The sequence below is a fragment of the Watersipora subatra genome, chromosome 10 (assembly GCF_963576615.1).
Source record: "Watersipora subatra chromosome 10, tzWatSuba1.1, whole genome shotgun sequence".
Classification (NCBI taxonomy): domain Eukaryota; kingdom Metazoa; phylum Bryozoa; class Gymnolaemata; order Cheilostomatida; family Watersiporidae; genus Watersipora; species Watersipora subatra.
In genome coordinates, this window is record NC_088717.1 from 53,779,374 (window position 1) to 53,794,245 (window position 14,872).

General features: G+C 36.1%; 1 protein-coding gene across 1 annotated transcript in view; it reads left to right on the forward strand.

Moving 5' to 3' along the window:
- The window catches only part of LOC137406436 (probable global transcription activator SNF2L2), a 32,575-nt gene extending 19,912 nt beyond the window's left edge, over positions 1-12,663 (forward strand). Inside the window, exons 16-29 of the mRNA XM_068093020.1 lie at positions 2,658-2,900; positions 3,122-3,343; positions 3,485-3,618; positions 3,720-3,862; positions 4,937-5,124; positions 5,269-5,378; positions 5,567-5,690; positions 5,783-5,968; positions 6,530-6,640; positions 6,724-6,956; positions 8,097-8,304; positions 8,753-8,936; positions 9,963-10,126; positions 12,266-12,663. Of these exons, the coding sequence (XP_067949121.1) occupies positions 2,658-2,900; positions 3,122-3,343; positions 3,485-3,618; positions 3,720-3,862; positions 4,937-5,124; positions 5,269-5,378; positions 5,567-5,690; positions 5,783-5,968; positions 6,530-6,640; positions 6,724-6,956; positions 8,097-8,304; positions 8,753-8,936; positions 9,963-10,126; positions 12,266-12,313 (2,298 nt within the window). The 3' untranslated portion in view covers positions 12,314-12,663. The remainder of the gene's footprint in view (positions 1-2,657; positions 2,901-3,121; positions 3,344-3,484; positions 3,619-3,719; positions 3,863-4,936; positions 5,125-5,268; positions 5,379-5,566; positions 5,691-5,782; positions 5,969-6,529; positions 6,641-6,723; positions 6,957-8,096; positions 8,305-8,752; positions 8,937-9,962; positions 10,127-12,265) is intronic.
- Positions 12,664-14,872: the final 2,209 nt, after the last annotated feature.

Here is a 14,872-nt window from a genome sequence, read left to right on the forward strand (position 1 = left end):
TATCTTTAATAAAAACTAATTTTCTGTGCAAAAACTGTTTTATTACCCTTGCAACGCCAGGAATTTGGCTAGTATACATATATTTGTAGCATTTTGGGTAAGTCTGAGCAGGTATTTTTCTTCTGGTAAAATTTTTCATTCAGTGATCACCAAAACGCTGTAGATTAGAATCTCTTTCCAAAATGGCTCAAATGGGACATAGGTGAACACGATGGCTTCTGTTAAAACTTTCATGCAACCTTGTTCGTCGAAATATTTTCACAAATATACTTCACGCATTCAACAAAACCATGTCTATCGTTTATTTATGTCTATTTCATCGTCATTGTAATGCTGTCACTTTGAGCACTGAAATCTCAAAACTTACTGTAAAAATTTGTTTAATTTGTTAACCTTAGCCCGAAGGAGTGCATATCATTCTCTGATAAAGCCTGTTGGTCACATGTGATAGTCGAGAAATGCTGCAAAAATTATTCACGTGGTTTGGCAGGAAGTATGTGTCACATGATCAGTTTACGACTAGATAATTAGACCAAGCTGAAACAAAACTGTAAAGTAGCGAGCATCTATATTTGATGTGGGCTTTCTGGTAGAGCCCGAAGTGTTGGTCATAAACTAGTGCTACGAGACGTTTTATATTGATCCTTTTATCGGCCTTTAATTTCATGTGATAACATCACGTGTCAAAACAATAACCACAACGTTTGAGTGCGTCATCATAATAAAGAGATTCCAAACTACGGCTTTTTCGTGATGGCTGCGATTAACTGTTCGTTTTGAGCTTTTAAGAGCTTGTAATCACATTTCCACATATTTTACACCCACCTACAATGCCGCAGAGTAAGACATAGCGAACCTTTTGATGCCAAATAACTGTAATGTGAATTTTGTTGCAAGTCAGCCTGTAAAGATTGACTGGTGTAATAACTATGTGCACAATTATCGCATTGTAACACAAGTAGCCTGTGTGGCTTAGTGGATAAAATGTTTACATGCTGATTTGGAGGTTCTGAGTTCAAATCCGCTGCGAAACAGATTTTTTGTACATAGAATTGTATTGCTATATCTGAACACACGAACACACGAGCGATAGACAAACGCTGAGATTCTCATATACAGTGCACTTTCAGAATAAGATGACCCTGTTGTACGATTTTTCCGTCTTACAATGTAGAGCACGATTACTTTTTGCCCTCTTTATATGATATATTTTTCACAGTACCATATCAACAAAAAATGTTTCCCAAAATTCAAATTTGGCAGTCGCTGTGTCGATATTGTCGCAATAACAAATACGCCGGTATGCTATTCGCTAAAATCTCTCCAATAACGAATGAAAGATATATGATGCTTGATCCCGCTCAGCTCGACATTATTAGCTATTGTAAAAACAAAACTGGAAACAGATGGGTGATGAATAAGTTGAAGTTTCTTAAAATAGTTAAATATACATTTTAAAACTTAGCTTCAAGTATGTGTTTAGTAAGCTAAATTCATCCAAGTTAAATTCATCATTTATGTTATACGTCTGCCTCGAAAGTAAGAACGCCTTATGGTACATACTGTGCTGCACATAGTACATTGTAACATTACATATTATTGCAGATCATAACCACTAAATACCCTAAAGTTACTGGTAGGTGACTATAGTTGCTAAGGTTAACATATATTATTTTGCTACTAATTTTTAATATGTACTGTACATATATAAAGGTTTGATTATTTTGATCAGGAACTGTTTATATTAGATAATAGCGGATGCCCGGCGTCGCACGGGTATAAAAAATTTGCTTATAAACATGATAGCAATGCCACACTTACAAAATCGGATTATAAACAACGCCACTTGCCATTAGCCTGTCACATTGCCGATGGCTAATGTGAGTAAACTTAAACCTGGTTCCCATATCGAATGTGAGACCTTGGCGATATTCTCTCGCAGCAAAAGACTTGCGGCACAAGGCTCGGCGGCTAATGTTCACATACAGCTGCGCCGCTGGTGATCACGTAAAAATGGCTGCTAGTTATGTCGCCTTGAAAGTGCTGACGTTCACCTGTACAGTGCATTTTGGGAAGGCTTTGCCTGTCACTCTTTGCGAATTTTGAACAGCGCTGAACTCTTGCGTTGACCGCTGGCAACTACCCGCGGTACTCGGCGCGTAGGTTCACATTTCACTGCTGATAGCCCTGATAGCTCGCGGTGTATACGGAAACCAGGCTTGGGCCATAATAGAGAGCGGTAGCATATTTTCATCCACATGTGACCTATATCACACAATGAATCCATCAAGCTCGCGCGGCTAAATTGGTAATGAACTGGATAGGTGAATGAAAGGTTCGGAGATTAAATCTTCTGTGATACGGATTCGTCATTCCAATATTTTAATAGCTATAACTGGACAAACTGAACTACACACAGATACACACACAGGCTTTGAAATTTATATATGTAGATTTACTTTGGGTTTCTATGTCACTCTTTATGAAATTTTTGCTTTACGATGCAAGTGCTGGAACGAATTAAAATCATATGGAGAGGGTCCATTGTATATAGATTACCTACAAGCAAGGTATTACTACGTGCTTAATATTATGTCTAAAACTTGATGTTTTTCCCGTGTAGTGTTTTTGGTTACTCATGTTTGTCTTGCACGCAGATTCGCTGGCGACTGATGGTGATAGATGAAGGTCATCGCATGAAGAACCATCACTGCAAGTTGACGCAGACGTTGAATCAGTATTACATCGCCCCACATCGTCTACTTCTCACCGGAACACCCCTGCAGAACAAACTGCCTGAGCTCTGGGCTCTCCTCAACTTCCTTCTGCCCAGCATCTTCAAGTCTGTAACAACTTTTGAGCAGTGGTTCAATGCTCCATTCGCTCTTACTGGTGAAAAGGTATGTCGGCTACGATTCCATTTTAATTGATGAAATCTGATTTTCAAATGTGTTTTTATTTGATAATTTTCTGTTAGTTGTATTCTCCTTCTAGTATGTTTACTATTGAAATTCTCAGTCTTGTCAGAATTCAGTATTTGAGCAAAATGCTTAAAAATATTCTCGACTTTCTAAGCAAATTTGGCTTATTTTTCATAAAGTGCTTCGTGTATTCTGTGCAGGTTGAGCTGAATCAAGAAGAAACCCTCCTCATTATTCGTCGGCTGCACAAGGTCTTGCGTCCCTTTTTGCTGCGACGACTCAAGAAAGAGGTGGAGTCGCAGCTGCCAGACAAGGTAGAATATGTGGTCAAGTGTGACATGTCGGCCCTTCAGAAGGTGCTCTACCAGCACATGAAGAAAAGGGGAATTCTTCTCACTGATGGCTCTGAAAAGGGGAAGCAGGTGAGAGCAGATGTCTGAAGCTAGCTTTGTTAGACCACAAGGGTGGTCGTAGTAACTGTCGAAAGTCTGCTAGACGTTTTAAGCAATGACAGGCCGTTTCTATTTAGAGTGGTGGCTGATGTTGATGTTGTATCTATGCAGGGCAAAGGAGGAACTAAGGCCTTACTCAATACGATCATGCAGCTGAGAAAGATCGCCAATCACCCGCTTCTTTTCTCCCACATTGAAGAAGCACTGGCGGAGCATAAGGGCATTCCCAACGGTGTTGTACAAGGGTTTGTTCCATATCCTTTTTCCCTCATTATCTATTGATAAGACGAATAAGTGTAACGCAGCCGTAGCAGTAAAATATGTACTGTCATTGTGACTCCTGCAGGGCTGATCTGTTCCGAACTGCTGGAAAGTTTGAGCTGTTAGACAGAATTCTGCCTAAACTGAATTCGACTGGTCACAGGGTGCTGCTCTTCTGTCAGATGACAGCAGTCATGACTATACTCGAAGATTACTTCAACTATAGAGGTGGGTCCTAGTCATTTGCTATTGGTCAGAAGGTACTAAGGCTAATTTTCAGCTATAATTCAGAAGTTGTAGAGAACGACCACTGCAAAATCATTTGAGCGTCTGCAAAAACCTTTTTAGGCGGACATCTTTACCTGCTTTTGCTTGCAAGATTACTTTACACTTAGCCGAGTGCCCAGCATTGCACGAGCAATAAAATAATTATCCAATGAGTTCGAGTAATTAGTATCCTAGTAGTCTAAATCGTAACTAAAACAATAGCCGTGTTTGAAGCCAGCTTAATAATCATTACGTTACGCGTTATGATCAACAGTGCTAGTTAGTAACCCCAAGTGCTCCAAATGCGAGTATTTTACCCAATATAATGAATGCCATCACAATCATTCATTGCTACAGTCAGTTAAACGATCAAAGTGGCGGTTCAGGTCGCTAGTTTTTAAAACTGGAGGTTCTGATATCAAACCCTTTGTGAAGCGGATTTTTTTGTTGCCAGGTTTTTATCGCTGCAACTGGACACTCGGACATAAAAAACAAAAGACCAACAGAAGACAAACAAGAAACAACCACTGAGATTTATATATATAATATAGATTAGTAGGCATGAAAACTATTCTAAGGCTAAGAAAAGGTGCTAAGGCTAGTTTTCAGCTATAATTCCCAAGTTATAGTACTATGATTGCAGATTTTTTAGCATTTGTAAGCATATTTTCATTTATGTTTTTATTATTTTTTTTGTGTAAGCATCTTTCATATTATAAGCGTAATGTATTGTATCATGGCTGATCTAAGGCTAGTTTATTGACTGTAGTATAGGAGATTGCTGCAGCACTCCTCTTCTATAAGCCCATTGTTGTTAAAGGTCTTACAGCGGAGGAATTACCCCACAACAAATGATGCATGTCTGATTTAGTTCTGCTGGTTTGAGAAACTCCTAAAAGTGATTTAGAGCGTGGTTCCAGAATGGCTGGTATAGTTAGTACTAGTAGTTAATCATCTGCCTTTCTCTAGTGTTGACAAAGTTTACAGATTCATAGTTGTTGAGAGAAGGTCCGGAACACTCAGATACCTTTGTAGGCTATAACTATCTGAGGTTGGATGGCTCCACAAAGGCTGACGACCGAGGACTCTTGCTTGCCCAGTTCAATGCCAAAGGCTCAGAGCACTTTATCTTCCTATTGAGCACTCGGGCTGGAGGTCTCGGACTCAACCTCCAGTCGGCTGATACCGTTATTATCTTTGATTCCGACTGGAACCCTCACCAGGTGTGTCATGCGCTTAGTATTTGTGGCACTAGAATTGTACCTTATATGTGCCTGTGTGTGGTAGTATCAGTTGTGTTACTAGGATAGCACTGTGTATCAAGTTTAATCAGCTATACTACTACGATTGTATTGTTCATGGGGTAGGATCAACAAGCTCAAGACAGAGCCCATCGTATAGGGCAGAAGAATGAGGTGCGGGTACTGAGACTACTGACTGTAGGAACAGTTGAGGAGCGGATTTTGGCAGCCGCACGGTATGGTCTTTTGTGGTTTTCTTTTCTTCCCAGAATCTAGAACCTAGACTCTTAGTTTAATATTCAGCTTATCATTGTGGCCTTTAGTTCTGTTTTGTGTGGTTCTTGCTGGCCATTGTTTGATTTCAATAGCAGGCTCTGTTCTCTTCAAGCGCAGATATCTCTCATATCTTCCGTATCTTTTTTAGCTATAAACTTAATGTGGATGAAAAGGTTATCCAGGCTGGAAAGTTTGACATGAAAACTTCTGCTTCTGAGAGGCGACAACTCCTGCAGGCTATTTTAACCCAGACAGACAATGATGACGAGGATGTGAGTATAAGGATGTTGCTATGCTGTGCTGGTTGTTAAAGGTCGTGTTAACCCTATATGGGGTGTCATAAGGGGTTGTTTCTCTTACTCAGGATGAAGATGAAGTGCCAGATGATGAGACAATCAACCAGATGCTGGCTCGCACCGAGGAAGAGTTTGAGTCGATGCAGGGTATGGACTTGGAGAGAAGAAGGATAGAAGCGAGGGAGGTGAAGCGTCTCCCTCGGCTCATTGAGGAAAATGAGCTGCCTCAATGGCTAGTTAAGAATGAGGAAGAGGTGAGAGTAAATGCTCTACTATTTTGTTTCTTATCAGGAAGAGCTAGCATTGCGTATGATGTGAGTGTTATCCGCCTATACGCTCATGTTGAATGAACAGACTTGATGATTTAGGTTAATGTTTTCCCAACCCCTTTTTCTTGACGGTAGATCCGTAACCAATAAAAACATGCACTTCCATTAGTACTCAGCATATACATTTGGTCTCTTGTACTGTAGTGTAAAGTTCCAACATTTGATGAGTATACATCTTTTGCCTTTTAAGACGTTAATCAAGTAAAAACACAAATTCTTTTACTTGTTGTAGAAGTAACAACTAAAAGGCGTTCGCAAAATACTAGCCCAAATATTGTTTAGTTGAGTTGAAAATTCTTTCAAATTATCAGTATTCTCATTGTTTTGGTTCTTTGACAAACCTTCATAAAATAGCATATCATTAGGCTAACCCATCGGTATAATAAACCCATAGATATAATATAGGGTTTATTATATCTATTGGCTAACCACTGTACCATGAAACTGATGCCATAGTACCTGAACTAAAATTTTTGCTGCATTCAGGTGGAGAGGCTGGCTTTTGAGGAGGAAGAGGATAAGATATTTGGAAGAGGAAGTCGTCAAAGGAAGGAAGTTGATTACTCAGATCAACTCACTGACAAGGAGTTCATGGAGGTATGTTCTGGCTGACCCTGTCAGGTTTGCTTGTAATACTTTACTGATCAAACTAGAATCACACAAAAAATTCAATGTTTCAGGCTATAGAAGATGGTGGGCTGGAGGAATATGAGGAGCAGAGGCGCAAAAAGGCTAGTAAACTGAGGCTTGAGGATGGATTCGACACGCCACCTGGTACACCTGGAGGTGGAGATGGCAAGAGAAAGCGACCCCGCGTCATGACTCCTGCATTTGAAAAGGGTGTAGCTAACCCTCCTGAGGTTACCAAGCAGTTTAAAAAGCTGCTCCACACAGTCCTGCAGCATGAGGAGAGGTCAGTAAATGCATATACAGTCAAACATGGATAACTCGCCCTCGGATAGCTCGAACACATGGTTAACTCGAACGGTTTCTTTGGTCCGTTCCCACGTAATGATAAATTGCTTTAGATAATTCGACCTCAACTCTGTTAACTTGAACAGTTTTTTGCCCAGCGGCTACCGAAACGGTTGTTATCGCTTTAGAAAATCACTTTATTTTTAGCCATGGAGGTAAACCTCAACTTTTCGTATTTCCTGGGCGTCTTTATTACCACCATCGGCAAAATATTTTTGTCAACGACTTTTTTAAAGGGTTGATAAAATTTGATTTTTTACCCAACATCTGCTTAGCGATGGGCCTTTCGGAGGCAAGGAAAAGTGAGGTAACCTTCGCATAAACTTCAAGAGAAATCAGCAAAATTGATCTTGGTTAAAACACGCAAAAGAAAAAGATGTCTTTTCTTCTGAGCATTTCAACAACGATCAAGTTTTGCTAATTTTAATCTAAAAAACATCCTGGCAATAACATCACTTCAAACAACAAACCAATCTCAAGTGATAGAAAAATCTCTATACTTTTTGATAAAAAAGTTTTAAACTTTGCATTGAAAGCATTTAATTTGAAACAAGCCATTTATGCTTTTGATTTATATTATAGTTTGTATATGTACATGTATCTACTAATAAATAAATAAATACATGGACTTGTGACAGTGCTCGGATAACTTGAACGCTTTGATAACTCGAACACTTTCGCTCGGTCCCGTGAAGTTCGAGTTATCCATGTTTCACTGTAATTATAAAGAACTGCCTATTACCCATACTATGTTTGATTTTAAGATTCTGGTCTAGGTCAATCAGAATAAAGGATCTTATCTAAGGAAATGTGTTTCACAAATGCAAGAAAGAAAATATTCCATCAATTTTTTTGCTATTTGACATCAGTTGATATCGCATTCAGAATAGCAAGGACTTGACACGCTAATAGAAATAACTTTAAATAGAGCCTTTTGAGATCTGCAAAACTCTTTATTGTCTCAGCTTCATATCCTCTTGAGATTCCTTAAAATCCATTCAGCTAAGTCTTCTAACCAAGTATGACTCATAGTTGATGGTAACTCTCGACATCAGATTATTTTTAATTCAAATTGTAGCGAAGGTCGCGTACTCAGTGACCCATTCTACCAGCTCCCCAGCAGACGTGAACTCCCTGACTATTATGAAGTCATTAAAAAGCCGATGGATTTCAAAAAGATTAGAAGGAACATAAAGATACACAAGTACCGCTGTCTGGATGATATCGATGTTGACATGGCCTTGCTCTGCAAGAATGCACAGAATTACAATATGGAAGGCTCCCTGGTCAGTGCTGGCAGGTTTACTGCAATTGTGATCTGGAAATTTTTCTTCGTTTGCATTGCACTTTGTATTTAATAATAAGTGGACTGCTTTATGCTTAAAACTATTCCATATGTGGGTATAGAATTACTTCAATCATTGTTGTTTGATAATCTCCATAGAGCAATGCATAAACTTTATGTATAGCAATATATATATATATTGGGAATATATCGGTCTGAATTTTTCAAGTAGTTTCGTGTCTGAAGCCACTTAAAAATTGAAGTTTTGAAGATTTAAAGAGATTAAACCTTCTTTAAGAAGGTTTAATCTCAGCTTTTTGGTCTGCGTGTCATCCGTTATATAATAAACAACGGGTGTTTTGGTCTACGTGTCTTCCGTTATATTACAAACAATGGTGTTTTGGTCTATGTGTCATCCGTTATATAACAAACAAGGGTTGTTTGTACAGATATATGAAGACTCCATTAAGCTTCAGTCGCTTTGGACGAATGCGAGGGAGCAGCTGGAGAAGGGAGAGCTGCCTACTCCCGAACACTCAAGTGAAGAAGAAGAGGAGGAGAAACCGCCAGTCAAAAGTTCATCCTCCAAGTCTAGCAAGAAGAAGAAATCCAAGAAAGACATCGAAGCTGAGAGTTTGTACCCAATTATTCCATCCTTTCTGCGCTTCCTGTAATACCAGCGATAGTTGATATGTATGTCACACAGTGTTTCTAGATATTCTTGCATTTGTATGCTTAATAATCTATCACACTCGATAAAGTTTGTTTGTCAGCATATTTCATACGTATAAAATATTGTTGTGTTTGCTGCTCCATGCCTATTTCTATGTATACTCAATAAGTTACTAATCTTTACATGGTAAGTTACTTTTGATCTACACCACAGCGTGCCTACTGTTATTTCTAGTATGTATAATCGTTCTGGTCATGTCCACATGCCATGATTCATTTGTAATAACAATCGAATTATCCGATTCCCGTTAGCCCAAACCAATAGCACAAGTAGCAACGATGTGATGTTGTGATAGTAAGTATGCTAGGACATATCACTTGCCATGCTTAATCATTGTATCACTTGCATAGTTATTCACAGCTCTTGAAATTTAAGGATGCTTCATGACCCTCGAGACAATCCACTAGCGGAGCTCTTCCAAGTGTACAACTGTCAATTTCTCTTTCTTTTAACCCTCTAGTTGTCTGCTCGCTCATTGTTGTGTCATAAGATAACTCCATGGTCCGGTCATTGATCTCTACACAGGCAACTTCAGTTTTGACATCTAGAGTCATCATCTGAGGGGTTTATGAAGATCAGAGTCTACTCTGAGATTTTTCACTCATTTTTAAGGATAACTTAATAAGCTAAATATCTCTATCTAGTTATAAATAAAGTAATATATTGCTTTAGTCCAATAAAGTAATATATATCCTGACGAGCCCCTAGCGCGAAACAATCTTATAGCTGGCACCGCAAGAACTTTTAATCAAAAATCGTCTAGTTTTAATATCTTCAACTCACAGAGTTAAGAGTTATCATTTTAAACTTTTTAAGCGATATATATTTTATCTGTTTTTATATAGTTATTGTACATTCAGTAGAGTTGGCCTTTACACAGTATGGAACAGGTCTTCACTAGAGCTGTGGTTCTTCTTGATTTCTAGAAAACAAGAAGGTAGGCAGGCCCAAGAAGCAAAAGATTCTCATAGAGTCGGATGATGAAGATGGAGAGAACTCCAACCAAAGGGCTGTCTATACTTCACTGGAGGATGCTGGTGCTACGGAAGAGCCTGTGGATTACGAGGGTGCTGTACCATTCTCTCACCATGTATGTGTTTAGTATTCATATTTGCCTTTGGTTGCACCTCTAGAGGTCGTAGATTCCGTTACAGCGATTAATTGAATCTGACAGTCTCTAGCATCTGTCTGGCTGTCAGCCCACCACAGTTATACAGTAAACCACTGGGTTACGGCGACCTGTCTTATGGTTTTTTCGCCGTACACTGTGGAACACAAAAGTTGTCCAGCCCCTCATTACAGCATTTCCCTTCCATATCGTATCAACATTTATCTCCAAAATTCAAATTTGAACAGCATCGCTCGGTCTTTCTTGTCAAATCAATTTGAAAGATAGTCCCACAACCAAACGAGCGGAGCGAAGTTTGAGAGTATTTATGATAAATGCATGTGCACACAACTTATGAAAATTTTTCATCAACAACGCCGCAAACCCTTGTTTCGAAATCTCATCAACAAATTTAACCATCATTTTGTAGAGTCGTTAACGTATAATAACGATACAAAACACATATAAGCCTATTTAAATATGTTACCAAGTCTTTGTAAATTGTCGACAGTATCTTAAGACTTACCCATCTGATCGGATTATACACAAATAGACAGATTAATTTGGCCGAAAATCGCCACAAAACGCTTGAAAAGCTTGGTTTAATAAAAGTTAAGATCGGCCTACGATACGCCGCCAATAAAGCCGGCGACAGATAGTAGAACTAGTTAGCAGTGCGCATTTCACGCGAAAACCGTGCTCATTTCACCAGTCTATGGCATTGTTTACTTGTAATCGAATTTATTCTAAGGTTTCTGTAGTAAACGTAGACCGTTTGAGGCGTAGACCCACAGGTACGAAATTGTAGTACATAGTTTATCAGCCTGTTTTTTTGTCCAATCACCGAAGGTTTCATTAAATTATTTAAAACGTTAGCCGAAATTCTTTACAACTTATGTACATGCTAGGGCCAAACTACAATGCCTCTTTATGACGAGAACATTTTTTATTTTGCTGCAGTTTGCAGAAAACTTCCAGACGCATGAACGCTCTTACTTGCTTTCTGTTAAAGATCGCTATCAAAACCATTCTACATTCAACACAACTAACTTTCAAAATATGTATAGTACACAGTAGCTTGCCATTTTACTTCTAATTTTGCATTTCAGAGTTATAATCAACATATTTCCTTATTGTTGTTGTTAAATTACATACATTACAGTAGGTTAGGCCTACAGCTTTAATTGACAATTTAATCTAGAAGTTAACAATTTTGCTAGGGAGCGCATCATTCGATTAGCTATCAATGACCAAATCCTACAACGTAAATGAGAGGAGGCTAGATTGCGTGACCTTTAACAGAACGCTGAATTTATCTAACTTTTCTATATTTGTTGAAATTGTTATTTGCACCTTTTTGAAGCCGTGCTCCCTCAAATTTATTTTATGTCATCTCGAACAACTTTTATTTACACTATACTCTGCCAATTCCTGCTGACAACTATTTTTTCAACAACCAGCACTGCCAATTCTTTTTTCCGTTATCACTTATTCCATTATCAGGTCATGGGCTGTATGACAGGGGAATTTCTAGTTTTAATAAGGTCGGCTAAAGGTTATAGTGAAAGCGAGGCAAAAAGTGCCAGTCCGGAAATGGGTAATAAAGACATAAGACTATGATGACGTTAAGCTCAAGTTTAGTAAAATATTAAAACTTGGCTTTATGTGTTAATGTTTTATAAGCTACAATCATTTAAGGTAAAGCCAAACATTACGTTAAGTTACATAGCATCACAAAATTCTAGTGTACTTGTAAAAGTGTGAACTTCATACAGTGTTGTACTTCATATGGCTTTGTGCATCGTAATGTTGTGTTTATTGCAGATCATTACCACTGAATAGGTAACTATGGTTACTAGAGTTACTATACTGTTTTGTTACTAATTAATATGTACAGCACTTATATAAAATTCTAATGTTTTCACCGAGGGTGGAGGTTGCATTAGATATTTACTATGGGTTCCTAGACCTCTCCATACAACATTCTCGCTTTACTATTCCAACTTCAGATGAAATTATTGTCGTATGGCGGGAGTCTACTGTAGTGAAAGTTGCATGTTAGTTAGACGTAATAGTTGTTAAGCTTGTTCTTTAATGGAAACCTCATCTACATGCTTTTAGAGTCAACCAGCCGTTTCTTACACAGACATGGAACCCATGGATCAATGAAGCCCCTGCTCAGTGTTCATGTCTATAACTATGTGCTTTGGATAGCACATATGCTATAAGTTAGCTTGATACATTATAGAGTCCTGGCCAGATATATATAGTACTGGCAATTTGTGTCATTCATTGTAACATAGTGTTGGCATTTCTGCTGCTCTTTTTTTGCCTCGTATTCCGTTAACTGTTGCGCTAGCTTGAGAATGCTGAAGTCGGTAATTGTTTTGAACTCGTGTTGTTTAGCGTTTGGGTACAGTCTGTGTATAGTTTACTCTTGTATAAATATGTGTATGTTAATTGGATAAGTAACATTTTCATGTAAAACCATTTTCATTTATCAATAAATTTAAATCTGCATTAAATCTCTATTGTTTCTTTATACTTGTGCATCTTTATACTCATACTTATTACTTTATACTTGTGCATCTTTATACTTATACTTATTACTTTATACTTGTGCATCTTTATACTTATACTTATTACTTTATACTTGTGCATCTTTATACTTATACTTATTACTTTATACTTGTGCATCTTTATACTTATACTTATTACTTTATACTTGTGCATCTTTATACTTATACTTATTACTTTATACTTGTGCATCTTTATACTTATACTTATTACTTTATACTTGTGCATCTTTATACTTATACTTATTACTTTATACTTGTGCATCTTTATACTTATACTTATTACTTTATACTTGTGCATCTTTATACTTATACTTATTACTTTATACTTGTGCATCTTTATACTTATACTTATTACTTTATACTTGTGCATCTTTATACTTATACTTATTACTTTATACTTGTGCATCTTTATACTTATACTTATTACTTTATACTTGTGCATCTTTATACTTATACTTATTACTTTATACTTGTGCATCTTTATACTTATACTTATTACTTTATACTTGTGCATCTTTATACTTATACTTATTACTTTATACTTGTGCATCTTTATACTTATACTTATTACTTTATACTTGTGCATCTTTATACTTATACTTATTACTTTATACTTGTGCATCTTTATACTTATACTTATTACTTTATACTTGTGCATCTTTATACTTATACTTATTACTTTATACTTGTGCATCTTTATACTTATACTTATTACTTTATACTTGTGCATCTTTATACTTATACTTATTACTTTATACTTGTGCATCTTTATACTTATACTTATTACTTTATACTTGTGCATCTTTATACTTATACTTATTACTTTATACTTGTGCATCTTTATACTTATACTTATTACTTTATACTTGTGCATCTTTATACTTATACTTATTACTTTATACTTGTGCATCTTTATACTTATACTTATTACTTTATACTTGTGCATCTTTATACTTATACTTATTACTTTATACTTGTGCATCTTTATACTTATACTTATTACTTTATACTTGTGCATCTTTATACTTATACTTATTACTTTATACTTGTGCATCTTTATACTTATACTTATTACTTTATACTTGTGCATCTTTATACTTATACTTATTACTTTATACTTGTGCATCTTTATACTTATACTTATTACTTTATACTTGTGCATCTTTATACTTATACTTATTACTTTATACTTGTGCATCTTTATACTTATACTTATTACTTTATACTTGTGCATCTTTATACTTATACTTATTACTTTATACTTGTGCATCTTTATACTTATACTTATTACTTTATACTTGTGCATCTTTATACTTATACTTATTACTTTATACTTGTGCATCTTTATACTTATACTTATTACTTTATACTTGTGCATCTTTATACTTATACTTATTACTTTATACTTGTGCATCTTTATACTTATACTTATTACTTTATACTTGTGCATCTTTATACTTATACTTATTACTTTATACTTGTGCATCTTTATACTTATACTTATTACTTTATACTTGTGCATCTTTATACTTATACTTATTACTTTATACTTGTGCATCTTTATACTTATACTTATTACTTTATACTTGTGCATCTTTATACTTATACTTATTACTTTATACTTGTGCATCTTTATACTTATACTTATTACTTTATACTTGTGCATCTTTATACTTATACTTATTACTTTATACTTGTGCATCTTTATACTTATACTTATTACTTTATACTTGTGCATCTTTATACTTATACTTATTTCTTTATACTTGTGCATCTTTATACTTATACTTATTACTTTATACTTGTGCATCTTTATACTTATACTTATTACTTTATACTTGTGCATCTTTATACTTATACTTATTACTTTATACTTGTGCATCTTTATACTTATACTTATTACTTTATACTTGTGCATCTTTATACTTATACTTATTACTTTATACTTGTGCATCTTTATACTTATACTTATTACTTTATACTTGTGCATCTTTATACTTATACTTATTACTTTATACTTGTGCATCTTTATACTTATACTTATTACTTTATACTTGTGCATCTTTATACTTATACTTATTACTTTATACTTGTGCATCTTTATACTTATACTTATTACTTTATACTTGACAACTTCTCATTATGACTA